At 35.6% G+C, this 24541-nt stretch overlaps 1 protein-coding gene across 1 annotated transcript; it reads right to left on the bottom strand.

Annotated features, from left to right (window-relative positions):
• Nucleotides 1–22336: 22336 nt before the first annotated feature.
• On the bottom strand, nt 22337–23956 carry LOC145819196 (zinc finger protein CONSTANS-LIKE 9-like). The gene is made up of 2 exons (XM_082913155.1): nt 23656–23956; nt 22337–22474 (listed from the first exon to the last, which is right to left on the bottom strand). The coding sequence occupies exons 1-2, from the start codon at nt 23887–23889 to the stop codon at nt 22337–22339; spliced, it is 372 nt and encodes a 123-aa protein (XP_082769281.1). The 5' UTR covers nt 23890–23956.
• Nucleotides 23957–24541: the final 585 nt, after the last annotated feature.

The following is a 24541-nucleotide window of genomic DNA, read 5'->3' as shown; positions in this document are numbered from 1 at the left end:
AACTGTCCCTGAACCACCGTACGAAGGTCACGGCCGCCTTCCCCATGACAAATAGGACATGAGACAACAGACGAAATGTAATTAGCACGTGTAGGTAGGGAGTTAAAGCCGAAAACGCATTAAACTTAACCAAAAAGTAGCGTTAAGGGGGCGAAAATGCGAAACAGCCCCCGAACCACCATACGGATGTCACAGACACCTTCCCCGTGACAAATAGGACCTGTGACAATATACGGAATGTAATTAGCATGTGTAGGTTGGGAGTTACAGCCGAAAACGCATTAAACTTAATCGAAAAAGGGCGTTAAGGGGGCGAAAATGCAAAACAGCCCCCGAACTACCGTACGGATGTCACGGACACCTTTCTCATCAAAAATAGGACTTGTGACAACAGACGAAATGTAATTAGCACGTGTAGGTTGGGAGTTACAGCCGAAAATGCATTAAACTTAATCGAAAAAAGGCGTTAAGGGAGCGGAAAAGCAAAACAGACCCGGAACCACCATAGGGATGTCATGGCCAGATTCCCCGTGACATATAGGACCTGTGACAACAATCGGAATGTCATTAGCACATGTAGGTTGGAGTTAGAGCTGTAAACGCCTAGAACTTAACTGAAAAAGGAAGAGTTAACATCCAATAAATGTTCAACATTTTCATTGCAAATGATGCCATTGTTTCATCATATACAGTGGTCATTTGCGTGGTAAACGTATTAAGAAAGCATAATATGGTTATGGAGATAACCCTGTAGATTACTCATTCATTCTACTTTGATTAGGAAAATGAGAATGAAGAAGAGTTAAAATAACTTTACAACCAAAGCATTGTACTCATAAAAATTATTTTATGAAGGGGTATCCTCCTAAAAATTGTATTTCTTGTAAGTTGAAATCAAGTTTGGAATAAATCTTTCATGATACATATATATGATTGTATTTCAAAAGAAGGTTTTTATAGATTGTTCTACCTTAAATGCATGTTAATTATTATAACATTTTTCCTATATCTGAATCAATTGATATTTTATAATGGGCGCAATTGTTTTTTTTTTTTTTTTTTTTTTGTAAATGTCCTTTGGCGTGAACTTGTGGATAGTCAACATTTTTGTTTAAGGAGGACAGTTGCCACTTTTGTATAATCCTGCTAACTATGGGTTCCTCTGCTTTTGTGTAGTTTAGCATTACTTATACATATAACTTTTGTAATCCAATTGATAGTTGCTGGTGTGGCATATAGATCACCTTTTGTCGTGGTGTAGACGTCCCCGAACGCCCCGGGAGGAACGAGCCCCCGTTCTGGTCGATATTGGGGTCACTACAGCTCAGGACTCTAAAATTGTCACGGTTCTAAGTCTGAACCAAAGAGTCCAAATCCGGTAAATCGTTTTGAGAAAACTGATTTTTTGAAAGAAGTGCCAAACATGGATGTAACAAGCCCGCGGGGGACCTCGCTACAGCTCGGACTCGATTCGTGTCACGGTTCTTAATCTGAACCAAAGAGTCCAAATCTGGCAAATCGTTTTGAGAAAATAGATTTTTGAAAGAAGTGCTAAACATGGACTGCTTTGCCAGATACAGAGTCGCCACCTAAATATTTTGTTTTGGGAAATTTAGGAAACCCTGACTCGTTGCCTAAGGCCACGTGTCCGTCATCACCAAAGTTGCCTCGGCTCGGGAACTTGGGTACGATTGGGGAAGGTCACTTCGTGAGCACCCCCGCTCGCCCGATCAAAGATCGGCCTCTACTAACCATGACATCTATTTTTGAAAACTTTGTGTGTCCTTATTCCGGTTATTAGCCTAGGTTACTATGTGATGCACACAGCATATAAGTATAGACTGGGTCGCCCGAATTGGAACAAAACATTTCATGCTTGTTTATTTGAAAGATGGTTTGCTACTCGCAAGTAGGCTTAAAATGCAGATTTTGCCACCCGCAGGTGGGCTTAGAAAAGATGGTTTTGCCACTATCTAGTGGGCTTAAAACAAACAGTTGATGATTTATTCCAATCCAAGTAACCCAACCTTCACCCACAGGCATTCAGGCAGTTGTATCACATAAGCAATTAGCCTCATGGTAAGCATGCTATTCATGGCAGTCACTCGCACGCATGCAAGGATGCTAAAGCATAAAACTCACCGAGTACTCCAAGCCAAAACAGAAACTCATTAGAAATCATGCATGAATCCTAAGTATACAGAAATGCCTAATGCAACACATGCAAAAATGCAACTATAGCAGGCTCGGCTATTCTAAACATGGCATATGGAATGCTACAGCTAACACGTATTCAACTTTGAAATTGAAATACAATGCAGTTAGTATGATGCGCCGAGCTCGGTGCATGCAAAACAGATGAATGAATGCAAACATGCTATCATACTGTATGCTAATCGAAACATGCCCTAATCTAACCATCATAAGCGGATAAATAAAAGGGAGAAAGACGTGGGGTTGGAAGACATACAACACACTCACGCACACTTATTACAATTATGCCCTCGCGCAGAGGGTCCGAATAAATAATACAGTCCCGAATAAAAGAATATTACAATCCAAATAATACAGTCCAAATAATGTACAAATTCCTAATTAATTAACAAATTAACTAAGAAAATAAATAAACTAGCATGCAAGCCAGGGACTGCCTTGATTCCATTTCGGATGATGAATGATGCATGCCCGGGTTGCCTTTGCCCGGAAATCCATGACGATGCCCCAATTAGCCTCCGTTTACACCTTTTCTTGAAATGCGTGCCAAGCCTCGGAAGACCGCTGATTCTTGATTTGCTGCAACAGAGAGCAGGAAAGGGGCATAGCAATGTATTTTCACAGATATATGCATGCCTCGATCCTCGTGCCACCAATCACGCATATCGATGCATGATGGCCGAGGAGTCGAAATGTGCAACTCAATATAGAATGAATGCACGTGTAAACACAACAAGAACCTAACTCCATCATGGATAATCCGGAGTGTCGGTGACTTGGAATTGAGACACGTTCCGTCACTCGGAGTACGAAACGTACCTCGTTTCCCGTGCCCGGGCTAACTCCTATCCCGAACACGATGTAATATGCATGACATGCATGAAATGCAACTAAGATACAATTCTAACATACACAATGTTATGGAATGGCATACACGCTGCATGAGGTAATACACAACCGAGCATACACAATGCCATGGATGAAATGGCATACGCAATGCAATAATGGGCTTACACCAACATGAGAGAGCCTCAGCCACACTCACATAGGAGGCCAATGGATGAAAATGAAGCGCCTCGAAATGCGTGCACACGGGCACGCAAAACGAGGCAATGGCATACGCAATGCAATATGGCTAAAATGGCATATAGAATGCAACATGGACTTATACTAACATGAGAGAGCCTCAGCCACACTCACATAAGAGGCCGATGGATGAAAATGAAGTGCCTCAAAATGCGTGCACACGGGCACGCAAACCGAGGCAATGGCATACGCAATGTAATATGGCTAAAATGGCATATAGAATGCAACATGGACTTATACTAACATGAGAGAGCCTCAGCCACACTCACATAAGAGGCCGATGGATGAAAATGAAGTGCCTCGAAATGCGTGCACACGGGCACGCAAACCGAGGCAATGGCATACGCAATGCAATATGGCTAAAATGGCATATAGAATGCAACATGGACTTATACTAACATGAGAGAGCCTCAGCCACACTCACATAAGAGGCCGATGGATGAAAATGAAGTGCCTCGAAATGCGTGCACACGGGTACGCAAACCGAGGCAATGGCATACGCAATGCAATATGGCTAAGATGATGTGCAAACATGCTAATGGAATTTCAGCACTGAAATGTGGGGGAAAACAGCCCCGAAATGAGGTGAAAGTACATCCGATGCATGGAATAGTCCCGAAACATGAATTTTGGCACCCGAAATGGCCTATAACTATACCGAACATGCACAATATGGACATGCAATGAATAGACAGTAGCAAGGCAGCCCCAAAATTAGCATTTCACCAGTTCAAAGCATGGCCAAACAGCAAACAGAAATAGGGCAAAACTAGCATGCGAGAAATGGCCCTAAATGTGAAATTAAGAAGCAACTCACAGCTGCTGTCCTCAAACAGATTAGGGCCCTTCAACAAAGTTGAAGAGGGGCCCAAAATATGACATTTTTCAGAACTGTAAAAACCCCAAAAACAAACATAGGTATGGCTAAGCTCTTATGCAAGAATTGGGCCGAAAAATGGACAAAGGAGCAAGTGGTAGATGCAAAGCCCAAACAGAAAAAGACTCTTCTATAACACTGAAGAGGGGCCAAAAATATGACCATTTACAGTTTATGTCAGCCCCAAAAACAGTATATAAATACACTCAAAATGTCATGCAAGATGAGGCTCAAAAGAGGCTATAACACAAAGTATACAAAATATTCAACAAACAGCCAAAGACCCTTAATGAAACATGACAAGGGGGTTAAAATATTGCTGTTTTTAGTTCGGGCCAAAGTCCAAAAACAGCAACATCAGGGGCTGCTAAAGCATACAAAAATGGGACCAAAAGGAGGACATAAAGGAAAGTACAACATGGAAGTCCCAAACAGTGTTGAGCCCTTCTTCAATGTTGAATAGAGGCTCAAAATAAGCCCATTTACAGTTCACATCAGGCTCCAAAACAGATCACACATAGGCTAGAAAAAGCATGCAAAATATTGACATACAAAGAGGTATTGAAACAAGTGTGAGGTGGGGTTCTCAAATAGGGTTGAACCCTTCAACAAACATGTAGAATAGCTCAAAATAGGCCTAGTTTCAGTTAGGATCGGAGCCTAAAACAGTAAGCAAGATGGCTAGAGGAATGGTGCAAAAATGAGCTAGAAAAGAGGGAAAGTGGACTTACCCTTGAAGACCAATGCTTTTGTTGCTTCTTGGACCAACTTTAATGACTCTAAGCTGCTGGAATTCCTCCCCTTGATGCTGGAATGGAGTGGTGGTGGTAGAGCTTGATGATGATGAAGAAATGGAGCCAAAACTTGAAGGAAATGGAGAGATATGTATCTATATCTTCAAAGCAATTCTTGTAACCCTTTCTCTTGAGTTGGGAGGACAACTATCTAGGCAAGAGGGGGAGAGAAGAGTCTAGGAAAAAGTGGAGGGAAATGAGGCTTCTTTTCTCTCCAAAAGGGTCCCCCAGATATAGATATTTTTGGGGGAAAACCAAGGCACAGCTGGAATGTACTCAACCTGAAGAAGCAGGCCGGCCTCGCATTTTGGCTGCAGGTGGCCGGCCGGCCACTTCCCCTAGCCGGCCGGCTAGGTCAAAGGGAAAAAGTGGCCGGCCACCCCCTAGGATGAAGCCCCAGAAGTTAGCTTTCCAATGGCGCAAACCTTGCATTAAAATTCCTCCTGTAGAAAAAGTTATGCCCTTTTCCGTGAAGCCGCGCAGATTCGGTCCAACCAGACTTCAACCAACCACATCTCCCTCCCCCCGGACTTGGACTTGGGATATTCTTGAGTGAAAAATGAATCCCCGGAAGTAATCTTTCCAATGGTGGTGGCCTCATATCTTAATTCCTCTTGTGCAAAGAGTTACGCCCATTTCGGTGAAGCCGCGCAAATTTTTCTCCTTCCCGGATTCATGCTGAACCACTTTTGACCAAAAAGAAGTTGGCTTTTCAGCAAAATTGCTGGCCTCCCACCCTCCTACAAGCTTTCTAACAGTAAAAATAAGGTCTCCACCAAAAATGAGCCCAAACCGATGCAAAATGAAGGTTCGGGGGCCGAAACGCGCAGCCCGAGGCCCCGAAAACTGGTTGTTAGGCACCGGGAGTGGTGTTCGACCACGAAGTGGGTCTCTCAGACCTCAGTGTCCCTCAAAAGGGAGAAAATAAGACACATGCCAAAAACCAGAGCAAACGGAGATGGTTAGGCGGTCTCGAACCGAGGCACACGGCCAACGGTCCCGAAAAATCGGAAATCGGGCTCCGAAATGGACAAAATGGCCTACAGCCACAAAATGTAGCCCACGGCCACTGAGAGATGGTCTATGGGACCTCTCCCTCCCCTCAGGAAAAGAAACAGAGAAAACCGAGTCTGGTTCGCAAACCGAGGCAAGGCACAGAAGAGGGTTCGGAAGTCCGGAGGCGGGGCTCACGGCCGCGACTCTGAAACTTCTGAACAAGCACATTATACAACATCACCAAGCGCTCAATCGGTGACGTCTGAGTCTTAAGGTCGGTCAAAAATGGGGTGTCTACAATGGACTGTTTTGCCAGATACAGAGTCACCACCTAAATATTTTATTTTGGGAAAATTTAGGAAACCCTGACTCGTTTGCCTAAGGCCACATGTCCGTCATCACCAAAGTTGCCTCGGCTCGGGAACTTGGGTACGATTGGGGAAGGTCACTTCGTGAGCACCCCCGCTCACCCGATCAAAGATCGGCCTCTACTAACCATGATATCTAGTTTTGAAAACTTTATGTGTTCTTATCCCAGTTATTAGCCTATATTTACTATGTGATGCGCACAGCATACAAGTATAGACTGGATCGCCTGAATTGGAACAAAACATTTCATGTTTGTTTTTGAAAGATGGTTTGCTACTCACAAGTAGGCTTAAAGATGCAGATTTTGCCACCCTCATGTGGGCTTAAGAAAAGATGGTTTTGCCACTATCTAGTGGGCTTAAAACTCATAGTTGATGATTTGTTCCAATCCAAATAACCCAACCTTCACCCACAGGCATTCAGGCAGTTATATCACATAAGGAAATAGCCTCATGGTAAGCATGCTATTCATAGCAGTCACTCACACGCATGCAAGGATGCTAAAGCATAAAACTCACCGAGTACTCCAAGCCAAAACAGAAGCTCATTAGAAATCCATGCATGATCCTAATTATACAGAGATGCCTAATGCAACACATGCAAAAATGCAACTATAGCAGGCTCGGCTATTCTAAACATGGCATATGAAATGCTACAGCTAACATGTATTCAATTTGGAATTGAAAATACAATGCAGTTAGTATGATGCGCCGAGCCCGGTGCATTCAACACAGATGAATGAATGCAAACATGCTATCATACTGTATGCTAATTAAAACATGCCCTAATCTAACCATCATAAGCGGGTAAATAAAAGGGAGAAAGACGTGGGGTTGGAAGACATACAACACACACACGCACACTTATTACAGTTGTGCCCTCACGTAGAGGGTCCGAATAAATAGTACAGTCCAAATAATACAGTCCAAATATATACAAATTCCTAATTAATTTACAAATTAACTAAGAAAAATAATAAACTGGCATGCAAGCCAGGGACTGCCTTGACTCTTCTTCAGATAATGGATGATGCATGTCTGGGCTGCCTTGCGCGGAAATCCACTGGGATGCCCCAATTAGCCTCTGTTTTACAATTATTCTGGGAAAGCGCGCCAAGCTCCGGAAGGTTGCTAATTCTTGATTTGCTGCAACAGAGAGTAGGAAAGGGGCATAGCAATGTATTTTCACAAATGTATGCATGCCTCGATCCTCGTGCCACCAATTACGCATATCGATGCATGATGGCCGAGGAGTCGAACTGTGCAACTCAATATAGAATGAATGCACATGTAAACACAGCAAAACCTAGACTCCATCATGGATAAGCCGGAGTGTCGGTGACTGGGAATTGAGACATGTTCCGTCACTCGGAGTACGAAACGTATCTCGTTTCCCGTGCTCGGGCTAACTCCTATCCCAAGCACAATGCAATATGCATGACATGCATGAATGCAACTAAGATACAACCTAACATGCACAATGCTATGAAATGGCATACACGATGCACGAGGTAACATGGCATACACAATGCGCTAACATACAACCTAGCATACGCAATGCTATGAAATGAAATGGCATGCACAATGCATAATGGACTTACACCAACATGAGTGGACCTCAGCCACACTCACATAAGAGGCCATGAGATGAAAATGAGACACTCGAGATGCGTGCACACATGCACGCAAACCGAGGACCGACCCTAAGGCACCAAATGCTACTCTAACAAGTCATGGCGAGGCACGAAATATGACGTGCAAACATGCAAATTTCAGTGCTAAAATATGACCCGAAACAGCCCCGAATCATGACGATATAGCACCCGATACATGAAATGATCCCGAAATGCAAGATTAAGCACATGAAATGACTTGTAGCTGCATCAAGCATGCATTATTTGATCATGACATGTGAAGACAGATTTAAGGCAGCCCCAAAAAAAAGCATGTTTGCAGTTTTAAGCAAGTCCAAACAGCAAACACAAATAGGGCTAAACCGATACGCAAAAATGGCCCTAAATGTGAGATAAAGAAGCAAGTCACAGCTTCTTGCCCCAAACGGATGAGGGCCCTTCAACAATATTGAAGAGGGGCCCAAAATATGACCTTTTACAGTTTATGACCGAGCCAAAAACAGTACACAAGCATGCTCAAAATACTAAGCAAAACAAGGCCAAAAAAGAGCTATAACACAAAGTACAAAAAGGATACCTCAAACAGTAAAAGACCCTTAATGAAACATGAAGAGGGGGTCAAAACAAGGCTGTTTTAAGTTCTGACCAAAGTCCAAAAACAGAAGCACAAGAGGATAATAAATCATGCAAAAATGGAGCCAAAAAAGGGATATAAAGGCAAGTGGAAGATAGGAGCCTCAAACAGTGATGAGCCCTTCAACAACATTGAAGAAGGGCTCAAAATAAGCCCTTTTACAGTTTATGACATGCCTCAAAACAATTTATACATAGGCCAAAAATACTACACAAGAAAATGGCATACAAGAGAGGCAATGAAGCAAGTGCAACAAGGAGGCCTCAAACAGTGAGAGGCCCTTAAACAAACATGAAAAATAGCTCAAAATAAGCCTAGTTCCAGTTAGGGTCAGAGCCCAAAACAGCAAGCAAGTATGGCTAATGTATTAAACAAAATAAAGCACAAAAAAAGAAAATAGGGACTCACCCTTGAAGACTAGTCTTTGGCAGCCCCTTGGCTTGAGATGCAGCACTCCTAGGCTCTGAAGAACAACCTCCAGCTGCTGGAATGGAGGATGGAAGGGTGGGGGTATGGGTTGGTGAAGAAATGAGTGTAGGACTTAAGGGTTTGGAGCTTGGAAAGATAGAGAGAGAGAGAGAGATACAAGGCAAGAGGCTCAAAGGTGATTTTTCTAACCCTTAAAACCAGAGCTGGAGGCTGGTTTATATAGGCAAAAAGAGGGAAAAAATGGGGGGGAAACAATTCAAGTTTCCCCCCAAAATGGCAACCCCCTCCCGAATACAAAATCTGGGGAAAAGGAATACAGATTTGTAGTGTACCAACCCTGAGGATCATGGCCAACCAGTTTTCTTGGGCTTAGGTGGCCGGCCGGCTACCTCCCATGGCCGGCCGGCCGGCCAAGGGTCAAAAAGGTCAATGAAGATTAGTGGCCGGCCATGCCATATTAGTGGCCTCCCATGTGTGCACAACACAACTATGTGGTCAAAAACTGGAGAAAGTGAACCAGGAGAGAGAACAACCCACTTTTCAAAGGGGTTCAAAAGGTTCAACAACAATTACTGGCCGGCCACCAAATGTTGGTGGCCTCCCAGATGTGTACATCACAAATATGGGGTTTATGGTGCAAGAAAATGGCCCAAGGATGGTCAATATTGGCTTTAAAGTGAGAAAAAAACGGGCGACGGAGGGCGATGAAGGGATAAAGTGCGCTGACAGAATAATTACTGGCCTCCCATCCTTCTATGACCTTCCTAGGAATGAAACAGAGGTCCCTGCCAAAAACGAACCAAAACCGATGCAAAGTGAAGGTTCGGGGGCCGAAACGCGCAGTTCGGGGCCCCGAAAGTGGGCTGTTAGGCACCGGAAGTGGTGTCCGACCACAAAGTTGGTCTCTCGAACCACAGTGTCCCTCAAAAGGGAGTAAATAAGATGCATGCCAAAAGCCGGAGCAAACGGAGGTGGTTAAGCAGTCCCGAACCGAGGCACACGGCCAACGGCTCTGAAAAACCGAAAACCGGACTCCAAACGGGCAAAATGGCCTTTGACCACGAAACGTAGCCTACAGCCACTGAGAGATGATCTACGAGACCTCTCCCTCCCTTCGGGAAGAGAAACAGAGAAAATCGAGCCTGGTTCGCAAACCGAGGCAAGGTATGAAAGAGTCCGGAAGTCCAGAGGCAAGGCTCGCAGCCGAGACTCTGAAACTTCTGAACGAGCACAATATGCAACCTCACCGAGCGCTCAATTGGTGACATCTGAGTCTTAAGGTCGGTCAAAAATGGGGTGTCTACACGTGGTACAATTTACGATTGTAATTTGTACCACGCCAAATGGCCATATCACATGGTACTAAATATATTTTTTGTATATGGAGGGTTAGATTTTTGTATGGAATTATAATTTTAGTTTGGACAATAGTTGGTTTGTATGGAATATATACATTTAAAGTTATTCATTTTTGGATGGTTGGAAGTAATATGAATTGTGGAATGATTTATAATTTTACTTTGTGGAATGATTAATAAAATATGTATTGTTTTGTTTATATACATACTACATGTTGCAAGGAATATAGACAGGTTGTGGATAAATTACAATTTTCTAATAAGACATAAGATCATTTTTTTGGCGACTAAACAATTCGTACTCAAATAGGAAGTACATATTTCAGTGACTAAAATGTTAATAGTTAAAACTTAATAACAAATTTCGGAAAATAATTATGGCGACTACAAAGCTTAGTGCCAACAAAAAGCAGACATTAGGCGACTAAAACTTAAAAGATAATTAGGTATTTGGCGACTAAAATATTTTGTAGCCAAAAAACAAAACATTTGTTGATTATAAGTTTAGTAGCGAAAAATGTGAGACTTTAGCCGACTAAATGTTTAGTAGGCAAAACACAAACTATTTGGCTACTAAAAGCTTAGTAACTAAAAATGTCAGACTTTTAGCAACTAAAAAATTGGTAGGCAAAATGAAAATCAGACTTTAGGCGACTAAAATGTTAGTAGCCAAAAACAATCTAACATTTGGGGACTAAAATATTTTGTAGCCAAAAAAAAAATGATGAACAAGAAAAACACTTTTGCTGACTACAATTTTAGTAGCAAAAACTGTGACACTTTAGCTAAAACACAATCACACTTTAGGCGAATAATATATTTAGTAGCTAAAAAAATAATAGGAGATATCAAAAAAAAAATTGGCGACTAAATCTTTAGTAGCTAAATATAAGCAAGGTTTTTCGCGACAAATATTTTTAGTGACCAAAAAGGTTATATTTAATTTTTTTCCAATACTTTCGGCGACGAAAAAATAGTCGGCATTGCACTACTTTTGGTGACTAAAATAATTTTAGTCGCCAATTATCTTCCCGACAATGCCTCAGCGACTACTCTTGCTACCAAAATATTTAGTAACTAAAGACTTTTGGCAACTAAAAAATGACTTTTGGCGACTAAAAATTTAGTTGCCAAAGTGTAAATTCTTGTAGTGGGTGGTGGAATAGAAAAACTATACTAATGTTAGTTGTCTAGAACAAAAATCAGTGTCGTTAAATTTACAAGCATATTTTAATTGTCTTTAAACAAGTACAGGTTTTTTAGGGAGTTAAATAAATAAACAACCGTGCTGGGGACCCCCAGTGGGGGGTGACCCCCAGCACCCCCACTCCACATGGGGCTCTGTGATTGGCAGATAGAAAAAAAAAAAAAAAAAAAAAAATTCCAGCCAATAAGAAAACACTGGGGGTCACTGGGGGTTTGAAAAACTGGGGGTTCAAATCATTTTTGATAAATAAATAAAACCCCTAGAAAAGAACTATAACTCTTCCAAATGGGATAAATTCTTTTTTTTTTTTTTAAACATTTCAAAAATTTTAATTGAGTTATTTATTATATCTATATGTATATGTATATATAAATAAACTTCTTTTAAGAAAAATGTTGTGACATAATAATTGAAAATAATCTTAGATGTAACTTAAATAAATATAAGAAATAAATAATTATATAAATATGTATGAATATATGAAGGGTCCTACTATTATACACACTTTTTTAGAGGTGTATATTATATGCAATTTGTGATATTTGTAGTGTTGATTACAACAATTGTCATAACTAACCATTTTTCTAGTCATAACTTAAAAAAATGAAAAATAAATATAAAAAAAAGGTCACATAAGGTATAACCAAAAACATTTTAAATCATAACCAATATTACAATGAATCATAACTAATACTATTTGAAACCATAATCAAATCATAACTAACACATCAATAAATCATAATCAAATAACTCAATTCTCATAGTTAAGGTATATGATACACACTCCAACAAGGCAATCCTCCATAACAACCACCAACCAATCAAAGGATCAGGGTTAATCTTTTATTTATTTTTTTATTTTTCATTTTGAAGCAAGAGGCCATCAAAATTACTTATATGTTTTCAAAGTTGTGGAACTCTTCTCTATTTCTTGGATGAGAAAAGTTAAGTGTACAAAAATAATTTACAGAATTAACGACAAACATGTGTTTTGTCTGTGATTAATTCTGTGAATCATTTATGTGTTTATAACAAAAAAAATTTTTAATTACTCTATGTTCAGACATAAAAATACTTAAAAAATAAAAATGTGGAGAGATTTATATATCCCCATTTAATTTTAATGTAAAATAAGTTGATCGATATCTAGAGAACATACATTGCAAGTGCTACTAAACCTCGTCATTGTTGGATATGTTTTGCTTAAAATAATGGCATACAAATAAAATTTTTAAAATAATATACCAATTAACTTTGGCATTGTTTGTAATCTATTATGCTACAAAAGCAAAGTATAAAACAACTAAACCTGGAGCCACAGAGAAGACTATATTTGCATTAAGGGTAAATTATCAATGCACTTTTTGAGATTTATTTAAAATATGATTTACTTATAATTTGTAATGATACTTTTTGCTCTTGTCTTCCCTCTTTGTTGATGTATACCAAGATGTAATATTTGTTTGTTATCATCAATAAAGAGTTTTTTTTTTTGGCTGATCAAAAAATGATTTGCTTGTAATTTTAAAAATTACATTCTATCTCTTGAAATTTTTAATTTCATAAAAAATTACCCATTTTATTAATAAATCATCAAGTTAATTAACAGTTTTTAATGATACCAAAATTTTATTTTAATTAATAATTCAGATAATTTTATCATTATAAAAGAGTAGTTAGAAATTTCATTTTTTCAGTTAATTATGTTCAATAAAAAAGTTTGACAAATCTAGATATTTATAATTTTTCAAACTATAGGAAATAATTTGTATTTTAAGCAAATTTAAAAAAATGTATTCATAATTTACCATTACATTAACTCATAAATTAGTTACCGAATTAAATATAAAATGCATATAAACGGATAGAGGATCTTATTTTTTTGGGCAAATTACAAACACCCCTTCGAGATTTGGTGAAAATACAAATTTTTCCCTGAGGTTTGAAGAATTACATCTCGCCCCCTGAAGTTTATATTTTCATAACAAATTGCCCCCTGAGATTTTTATTTTCTTACAGATTCCCCTCTAATTTGTTATGCAAATTTGACCATTATGGGGCAATTTGTAATTTCTCAAATCTCAAGGGAAAATCTGTATTTTCACCAAATCTTGAGGGGGTGTCTGTAATTTGCCCTATTTTTTTTATTCTTTTATTGTTGGAATGGCATACATACACTAGATTTAATGAATACTTTTTTTTAAATAGTTTATGGCAAGGTAAATTCATTAATTTATCACAGAACTATTAATTTTAAAGGGTTGAGTTTTTATCATGTTGAAATCTCTTGAAAAAATTTGAGAAATCCGTAGGCCTATTACGGGTCTCGTTTTAATTATCTGAACCATTCATTTTGTAAAATTCTCAATGTATATCATCAATAAAAAACATTTAGATTAATTTGATAATCGTTACATTTTTCATTTTATTGCATTTGTCTCTAAAAAAAAAGGATGGTCTATTTCAAAAATATATTTATCATCCATTTTTTCGGAGGCAAATACTATAAAATGAAAAAATTACGATTATTGAATTAAATTAATTTTTTTTTATGAATAATATACATTGAAGGCGTTACAAATTGGATCATTGAAACAAGACTCACGGTGGATCTTATAAATCCCTCAAGGTCTTTCACATTGAGACCTCAATACGATAGAAATTCAACCCATAGTTAAACTCTTTAACTATTAAAGTGGCAGACATACACAGTAGTGTCACAATAGAAATAGTTAAATGATAAAAAATTTTTAATTTTTTTTTTATTTACAAATAGTTAAATGATCAAATTGTGTCCCCTATTCCCTATATTCGTACACTTGTTTTCTATATAATTTTAGACAAAAATTAGCTTAAAAAAAAATAATGAAAATACTCCATTCAAAAGATAAAGTGATAAAATAATAAAACAAAAGGGACAAAAGGTAATGGAAATAATATATAAATCTATTTTGTAGATTCATTTTCTAAATCTAATAATATGTCAATCAAATAATTAATTGATAATTAAAAAATAAACAAATAAGAGAATTCACTTAAACAGTTTCATACAGTGTTACATTATTGGGCCATGTAATTTAGCCAACACATTTTCTGTTATAATAATATTAGAGATTCACATTTTATACTCATATAATTGAATCTATAATCAGTGAAAAATTAATATTTGTTCGATCATATTAAATTGTGAGAGGTTTTTAAAGAGAAGAGACTAAAGTCGGTAAACCAACCTATGCCATATATATACTTGCCTACACACCACCCCATTCCTCCAAACTCAGTACTCCTTCACTCTTGCAGCTGTCTCAAACCGTCCTCTCCTCTCAAGTTTTTCTCTCTCTAGAAAAACCAGCTTTCTCTCTCTATTTATATACAATTTGCAGTGGCGAACATGAGCTCATTCAAGGCTTTGGCAGTCTTCTTCGTCGTCGCTCTCTTCTCTGCTACTGCTTCGGCACAAGACTCCGGGATGGCTCCAGCATCAGCCCCTGGCATGGACGCCGGATCTGCATTCTCGTTGCCCATCTCTGCAGCCGTCGTGTGCTCGTCTCTGGCTTTGTCTTTGGTCGCGCTCATCAAGCACTAAATTTCCCGATTCGTTGATTTATTCATGGATACACATAAATAAATACATTATACATGCATATATATTCTTTATTTATTTTACATTATATATGTTTACAGAGAGAAATAAGAGAGTTTTGTTCCTGTACTTGTCGTTGATTTATATATTAGATTAGAATTTCCCTATATATTATTGGTCCATTTGTAGAGTTAGACTTTGCTTGATTGTTTGCGTTTTTTTCTTGCATTTACAATTGTCACTTTAACAAATAAATAAACAAAATAAAACAACAAAATAACGGAGTACGAAAAATTGACAGTCACCATGGATTTATTTTAATAATTCGAATCGTTCAATGTATAGAACCTATCGAGTATTATATGTCTATAAAAAATCACATTGAACGGATATCGATAGGTATGTGATCAAATCAGCTTTGTATAAAAAAAATCGATGGTGAAAAATAAACTCACAAAAATCTTTATTGATCACATAGTTATCGATAACCGATCAATGTGAATTTTTACAGGCATATAGTACTCAATGAGTTCTACACATTCAACGGTTCGAATTATCAAAAAGAGACCTATAATAAACCCCTACAAACTCAACAGTGCCCTCCATTCCCTAAAAACAAAAACTTATTTTGACAATCAAAATAAAAGATTTGATACTTTTCTCGCCACCTAAGATAACAAAGGAAAATCAAACACGTTTTTTGAGCACTCGTTGGTATAAGTTAAACGGTTTTTTTTGATTAAAATAGTTACAAAAAAGATAAAATAATTTTTTTAGTTTAATAAGGTAAAATGTCACATCCAAACCATAATCATTTTATTTTTTTCTTTCACAAAAGTAAAAAAAAAGTCAAAAACTCTATCTCAAATGAGAATTTTTAGTCCTAGGCTAAAATAACCAAAAAATCAAAATGTCAAAAACCAACCCACATCCCAAACAAAGATAATCGACTTTTTGTTAGGAGGATGATCCCTCCCGTTCATATTGGGGCTGTTCGGATTCGTAAGATCTATTATGATTCTATTTTAATGATTTGAATGATTTATTTTGTTGGACATATCGTTTTTTTTTATTTACACAAAAAATTAAGTCGATTCAATAATTGTAACTTATTTAATTTAACGTGTTTTTCACTAAAAAAATGGATTACAATTATGATTTTAAAAAATAAATCAAATATTTTTTTATGAAAAAAATAATAAATTGAATAAGTTACAATTATCAAATCGACTTAATTTTTTTGTAAATAAAATATACGAAGTGTTTGACAAAATGAACAATTCAGACCATTGAAATGGAGCTTGTAATGAGCCCTACGAACCCAAATAGCCCCATCGACCTAATTTTTGTGTGGATGAAATATATGGAGTGTCTAATAAAATGAACAGTACGAATTATCGACATGAGACCCTAATGAGCCCTACAGACCCAAATAGCCCCCATGCAATCTAGATTTTGGATTAGAGGGTATCTTCCTCCCATTGTTAAGAGATTAATTCTAGGTGTAACACACAATACAACAATTCTTCATTCATGAATCTGGACAATTTTCATGGTTTATAAAGTGTAAACTACACTAACATCCTCTGATATCTTAGAGAAAATATATTAAGTCCACAAGTTTGGTATAATTAGATTCGGCTTTCTTAAAGTTTTAATTATTATAACACTTGGGTTTTTTTTTTTTTTTATGTCGTATGAATGAAAAAAATAATATTGTCATTTTTTTTATATTAAAATATACATTTTACACTGTGTATCGTTGTGTTTTCGTACCATCTACATTAGTGGCTCTCTTTAATTTTATTAAAAATGAAGTATGTGTAATTATGTCAAAAATATAATTTCTCCAAATCTTGAGGTTAGTATAATTTACCCTAAAAAAAAAAAAAGAAATGTGAAAGTTTGACAAACGAACAAATCAACTATATTACAAGAAAAATAAAGTGGATTAGTAATATTATAATTTGAAATTATATATATTATGTATTAGCTATATTTGAATATAAAGATTTAATTAGGAATTTTGTATTTCAAAATATGAGAAAATTAAAAGTAAATAAAAAAATTCACATTAATATTAAAAAAACGTAGAAGGATTTACTTAAAATTATCATTCTAAGCCTCAAATTCACTAGTATATATGGTGTAAAATCTCAAAGTCTTATAGTCACGCTATAGTTCTTAAACATTCATTAAGTTAACATGATTATTTAGTAAAAATCTTATTTTTCATCCTTTTAACAAACTTAATTATATATCTTAATAAAAAATAGGAAAATTAAAGACATATTCTTCTACATGTTTGTATGAGAGTTTTTCAATGTCTCTCTCTCTCTCTAATAGATCTTATCACCTATGTTCATTTCACCTCAAACTGCCACCGCTATAATCTCTCTGTCTCCTCGAGATGTGCTTTATATACTTGAAATAATCATTATCATCATCTATTTGTCAAGTACCAATTCTACCTCTCCATGTGACGCATCTCACTAGTTTAGATATAGATGTTGCTAAATTTTAATTCGTTTCTCACTCTTTATTTTATTTTATTTTCTATTTGTTGGTCTATATGTTGTTGGTTGACAAAGATTTGACTGTTGATGTTTATTTTGTACATTTTGTCTCAGTCAACTCTTCCAACCATCCTTGATACCAGTGAAATTTCTAAGTAAAATCAGTGAAGCTGCTATATTTAGCGAGATTTCATTTACATAAACTACTTGTACAATTTCACTTATTAATTAATTTAAAAGTGAAATTGTCACAAAAAATTCAGCGTCCTAACATAATGTAACTTTTGGTTGCGGAATGAATAACATGTAGTATGGCGATTTCAAGAACAACAAAATAGCCGGAATAATGGATCTTGGATGGGGTCCTGATAGCTTTGTAGATAATATTGGTTCTCAAAGCGATGGAAAATTCTCATATTGTCTTCTAGTGGTTAATCTCATGACAATCTCTTTTAGGCCTAGAAGTTATTTAAGATTTGGCGCATATATACCAAGCGGCCAATTTAAGGGAGCGCGAATAACACTAGCAGTCTCTATAGTTAGAGACATGTATCATTTTAATTTTTTATTTTTTAATTATAATACATTTGATTATAAATTTTGAATTTCGAACCAAAAAAGTACAATTGAACACATTGTTACTCCATTTCAAAGGCAAAGTTATCAATTTGAAAAAATATAAACTAATTTGACAAAAATAAATGTTAAAAATTTATTTTTGAATTTTAAAAAATTATTTCTATCCACCAAAGATAAAAAGTATATAAAAATGATAAATCTTTTACAATTTTATTTATTTTTTTTACCAAATTAAATTTTAGTATGTGTTTGGATGATGATCGTGTAATAGATATTTGTTTTTATTGATATTTTTGGATGATTATGATGTAATAGATGGTTGCATTTGTTGTTAATAGATATTTTTTGATGGTTATCACGTAATGAATGATTATTAGCTTTTAATGTGTAAGTAATATGTTTAATATATGAAATGCTTTTAATTTTGAATTTTTTGATTTAATGGATTGATTTTAGTAATGGCGTCTAAATTGTCGCCATGTTTCACTTTTGAAAAAATGAAAACTAATTTAACGAAAATAAATATCAATAAAAATTATTTCTACCATCCCAGAAGATAAAATTATATAAAATGACGTGTTTTTAATTTTTTTTTTCACCAATTTAATTTTTAATTTCTTAGAAATTTTTTCTAAAAATGGATTTTGAAAACTAAGCCAAACATAACTTTATAACCAATGAACTTCCAATATTATTCATTAAAAAAAATGTTATTACTTTTCAAACAACATATAAGTTAACCAATACAAAATAAGTTGTATAACACTTTTGCTCTTAAAATGGACCATTTACAAAGGAAACATATTTAATTGTCTTTATTTTGAATAAGATTTAAAATTTATGATCAAACGTATCAAAATTAAAAAGTCAAATATAAAAATAATACAAGCACTAAATTACAGAGACGACTGTTAGTATATTTGGCCCTTTTAGGAATCACATCATTGCAACGCTTCAATAAGGAGTAATTGCTTTACTGCATAGAATTGCAAGGGATTAGCCTCGATGAGAGGAGACTCAATATAAGCACAATGGTATTTGCATTGAGAGACAATGGCAATACTAGTGGGTGCATCGTAGACTTTCGATTCGGAAATTCACGCGTCGCTAAGCCTGCTTATGAGGTTTTGTTAAATGAATTGCAAAAGCATTTCTCTAGTTCTAAGAACTTGAAAAGGTACCATTGAAATTCATCAAGCTAGGAACTCTGCTTCCAGCGACACAAGCCCGAAGGGTTTAATAACCTTCCTACTATCACTTTTCATTTCAAAGGAACTCAGGCTAATCTGGTGATCAAACCTAAGGGCTCGTTGGAAGTGGGTGATAAAATGGCTTCGAATAAAAAACATGAATATTTCTGTTTAGCAATGTTATCGGATGATAAAATGACCTCTATAGAGAGACACGAATAAACAAATCAAAGAATTATATATGATACCAAAAAACAATTGCTTTTCTACAAGATAGTTTGTGCTCTTCTTTACCATTTACTGTGACATAGTTTTCATTCAAAGGATCAGGGTTAAGCTTTTATTTATTTATTAATTTTTCATTTTGAAGCAAGAGGCCCATCAAAATAATTTATATATTTTCAAAGTCGTGGAACTTGAAGAGGTACTATTTTTTGGATGAAAAAAAGTTAAGTGCACAGAAATAATTCATAGACAAATATGTGTCTTGTCTGTGATTAACAGTTTTTAATGATATCAGAAATTTATTTTAGGTAATAATTCAAACAATTTTATCATTGTGTAGAGTAGTTAGAAATTTCATTTTTCAGTTAATTACGTTCGATAAAAAAGTTTGACAAGTGGAATTTGTAGTTTTTCAAACTATAAAGAATAATTTGTATTTTAAGCAAATTTTAAGAGATGCATTTATAATTTACCATTGCATTAAATAAAAATGCTTGGAACCCCTAAAGTTGGGGACCCCATGACCCCCCAAAATGATGTGGACCAATCATGTGTTTTTGTTTTTTTTTTTCTTTCCTGAATGAGGGTTATGAGAGTTGTGGTTTTTGGAAGTTTGTAGCATTTTTGTGCATTAAAACATAAATTAGTTACATAATCAAATACAAAATGCATATAAATGGATAGAGGATCTCATTTTTTTGGTTCTTTTATTGTTGGAATGGCATGCATACACTAGAGCTAATAAATAATTTTTGGATAAATTATGTTAATGGTCCCTCTAATTTACACGATGTGTCAATTTGGTCCCTATTGTTTTATTTTGCTCAATTTTGCCCATTAATTTAACAGACTATGTCATATTGGCCAAATATATAACAGCCGTTAGATTTGGTCGACGAAAACTCAAACGATGTATTAATTTAGTCCTTGTAGTTTACACGATATGCCCATTTGATCTCTCTCAAAATTAAGCAAATTAAAACAGTAGGGACTAAATTGACACATTGTGTAAACTATAAGGACTAAATTGATATATTGTTTGAGCACGTGACGACTTTTCGTCCACCAAACTTAATGATCATTATTTATTGGATTAATATGACACAATCTGTTAAGTTAAAGGACAAAATCAAGCAAATTAAAATAATATTTACCGAATTAACACATCGTATAAATTACAGTGACAATTTACATAATTTACCCATAATTTTTTAAGTAGTTTATGGCAAGGCAAATTCATTAATTTATCACAAAACTATTAATTCTAAGTATTAGAATTCATTTTATAAATTTATAACCTTCCAAGGCCGAATCATTATAGAAGCTTTTTTTATTATTATTTTTTATTTTTTAAGGCCAAATCTAGTGGTTTGAATTTTTTCTATTGTTTTTAACACCATAAAGAAACAAAGTACAACCTGTATTTAAATTAAAGAATTATCACAATTGATTCCTTACATTATTTATATTGTAAAATTTTCCCCACTTTGTCTATTATTTTACCTCCTTAAATTGTAATAAACTATAATGTAGTATCAGTTTACTTTCCTTAACTATAATAGTATATAATTAAAGGGTTGAGTTTCTATCATGTTGAGATATTATAAGAGAACTTAAGGGACCTGTAAAGTCTACTAAAGGTCTCGTTTCGTTTATTTGAATCGTTCATTTTGTAGAATTTTCAATATATATCATCAATAAAAATATTTAAGTTACTATGATAGTTTTAACCTTTTTCATTTTATTATATTTGTCTCAAAAAAATTGGATGAACTATTTCAAAAGTATATTTGTCTCTCATGCTGAGATCTCAACAAGACATAAGTCCAACCCATAATTAAACTTTTTAACTATTAAAGTGTCACACACACTACTAAAAAAAAGTACTTTTTGCGACCGCTACAAGCTGTCGCAAATAATAAAAAAATAGTCGCCAAAAACTTTTTGCGACTGCCCATGCGACAGCAAATGAGGGTCGCGAATGTGGGGGTGGCAAATACTTTTTGCGACCGCAAAACAACAGTCGCAAACTATTTGCGACTGCCTAACCTACTTATAGCGACTGATATTTTGCCGTCACAAAAGAGTTGAAAAAATGCCTACAATGTATTAGCGACCATCTTCTTACCGTCGAAAAAAAAAAGGCATGTATATCTATATATACATTCAAATATTATATACAATAAACATAAAGACATATTTGCAAAAATCTCAACATTCATGCATTATTTTCCATTTCTTCCCTTAATAAAATCTCAACATTCATGCATTAACACTTCTTCTACACTTTCTTGTTTTTCTTTCCTCGGAACTATCACAACCCTCAAAATATACTTTCCATTAAACAAAAGAACTAAACAATCAAAAAGAATTGAAAGTGAATTAAATACACATCCATGCTTCCTAGGTCCACACAATATTCTTTTCTCTTTTTTTTAACCTAAATGACGTGTAAAAAAAAAAAAAAAAAAAAAAAAAAAAAAAAAAAAAAAAAAAAAAACTGCTCTACTCTTACTTGGGTGTCTTCTTCTTTTCCATGTAATGCATACCAGCGCTGCTCCTACTAGTTCAAGGGAATAAACTTTCAGGACACAATGGAGGCGGCTCTCCCATGAGAACCATTAGAGAAGCACCAATCTTGATGATCTACAACACTACGCTCCACGCTAGGGCATGCGTTGCAAAGCAAAGGTTTGGATCAGTTTTAGAGATTATCACGGAATCAGCAGATGCCGGATTGCTGATAGCCGGCTGCATTGACTTAACTAGTCCAATTGATGACCCCTGGGGAAAACAAGCAACATTTGATGATAAGTGCATTTTAAATCAGATGTAAACTCACGATCACAAATAACAAGGGGTTTCAGTAAAACTTCAATGAGAGAAAGCATAAGCGTTTATTCAGTCACTCCAGCAGAAATATTTGATAACATACATGCAAGTATGAAATGTTTGCTAGAACGTGATTGACAGGTGTTGAAAGGAGATGAGAGGTGTTTATGTCAGTTTGGCAAGCAATAATCATGCCAGAAATTCAATGCTTCCTCGTGCCATCCATGCAAAATCATTCAAGTGTTTATGCAAAGAAATCATTAGCTACTCCACTCCAATGATAATTGGAAAACCACAGGGCACTTTTTGAAAACAAACGCACACTCACAAATAAAAAAAGAATCAAGATGCATGGCCAACAATATTAAATATTATTGCCCATTGTACTTTGCATCCTAATTCCAGAAATCTTTTACTTTCCAAAATATTTGCACTGTTAACAAATTCTCTTGGTTTATAAATATGATAGCCCCACTAGAACTCCACTTTAGCTTCCCAAGCTCATGAATTTCCATGAACTCACATCTTGGAGGAAAGGAGCTGTAATTGGAGTGCCAAAGGCATAATTTGAACATCAAGAATTGCGAGAAGTAACAGTAAGCTATGGTGGGGGCTTTTCCATAGAGGTTCCGAAGGAAGGTTTACTCATACAAACACTACTATAATTCAAGTGCAGGAAACCTAAGTTGCACTTACCAATCAAATATTGGAACTGAGTGACAAGTTTCATTATCACCCAAGGGTGGTAGCCTGATGGACTGGAGGTCATGGGTTCGAGTCCCATAGGTAGTCACTAGGGGGCACAAAGCTCATGCATATACCAAAAGAAACCATATCCACCAAGAACATTCCATTTGATCACTAGGGGGCACAAAGCTCATGCATATACCAAAAGAAACCATATCCACCAAGAACATTCCATTTGACCAAAATTTGGTAGATAGGAAAGAAAGCAATATTTATGAACAAAGTTCCATTTCTCACAACTCAATGGGACAAAGATGTTAGAACTATGCATTGACTGTGACACATTGTAAAGCAAAAAGAGATGAAGAGATGAAGGACTAAAACAACAAACAGTTGATGAGAATAATAAGGATAAGATTAGGCAACATAAGAGAAAGCAAGAGTACCTCAGCTGCATATGTGCCTCGATGGTTCAAATCAGCATCGGACATGTCCTTCACTCCTAATAAGATACCAATTCCATCGTTACCGAACAGTTGTTCTGGATCATTAAGAGCTACACCAAATATTTCTTCATAGTTCTCAATATTCAAGTCAACTTCATTCATATTGAAGTCCTCATAGAATTTATCATCTTCTTCTAAATCAGGTGCTTTTGTTCCAGGACAGCACGTCTGCATATTAATTAGCAGAGGTCAGATTTTTACTCAAGCAACAAAGTAAATAGGTAACCTTAAACATATTCATAATACTATAAAGTTGATCAGTTTTGTATTTTGGCAATCTTATTTGATCTAACAAATTATCACTGCATGCATTTTATTTTAATCTTCTTTACAAGCATGGCTAGGATTGAAAACGTGTCATATAACATTCCAAGAAGAAAGGCCCAAAGCTCAAAGCCAATGAAGACCTCAGAAAATTCTACTAGATTCTTTGAGATTTAATTTCATATCACATAAATGGAGTAACATTATGTCATACAATTTTCACTTACATCTTATGGAACAATCATGGAATACTAAAATGAAGACCTCAGAAACTAGAAGTTAGGTAGCCAAGCAACAGGTAGCAACATTTCAGGATACCTTAGCTCCAAGAAACCTCATTTATCAAACAAATGGGATAAAATTTATCATCCACCAAATTCCACCAACCCATAAAAGTTCCAAATCATATTCTATGTCACCAAACTCGACAAGAAAAAAAAATAAAAAATGAAAAATAAAAAGGAGACGGCATTCTCACTTCCCTTCTTTTTTCTTTTTTCTTTTTTCTTTTTGAAGTGTGGACAGAACATATAATGTTCAAAAACTAGCTAAAAACTTTTAG

The sequence above is a fragment of the Camellia sinensis genome, chromosome 2 (genome assembly GCF_055761805.1).
Source record: "Camellia sinensis isolate YWXY chromosome 2, ASM5576180v1, whole genome shotgun sequence".
In the NCBI taxonomy this organism is placed as follows: Eukaryota; Viridiplantae; Streptophyta; class Magnoliopsida; order Ericales; family Theaceae; genus Camellia; species Camellia sinensis.
The sequence above is the reverse complement of the archived record's forward strand: the minus strand, read 5'-3'. Positions and strand labels throughout refer to the sequence as shown.

Excerpts from the sequence above, each read along its gene's own strand:
- LOC145819196 (XM_082913155.1), bottom strand. The coding sequence starts at position 23,889 with ATGCAGACGTGCTGTCCTGGAACAAAAGCACCTGATTTAGAAGAAGAT. Across the intron at positions 22,475-23,655 it reads GAGGCACATATGCAGCTGAG|GGGTCATCAATTGGACTAGT; the intron begins GTACTCTTGCTT and ends TGTTTTCCCCAG.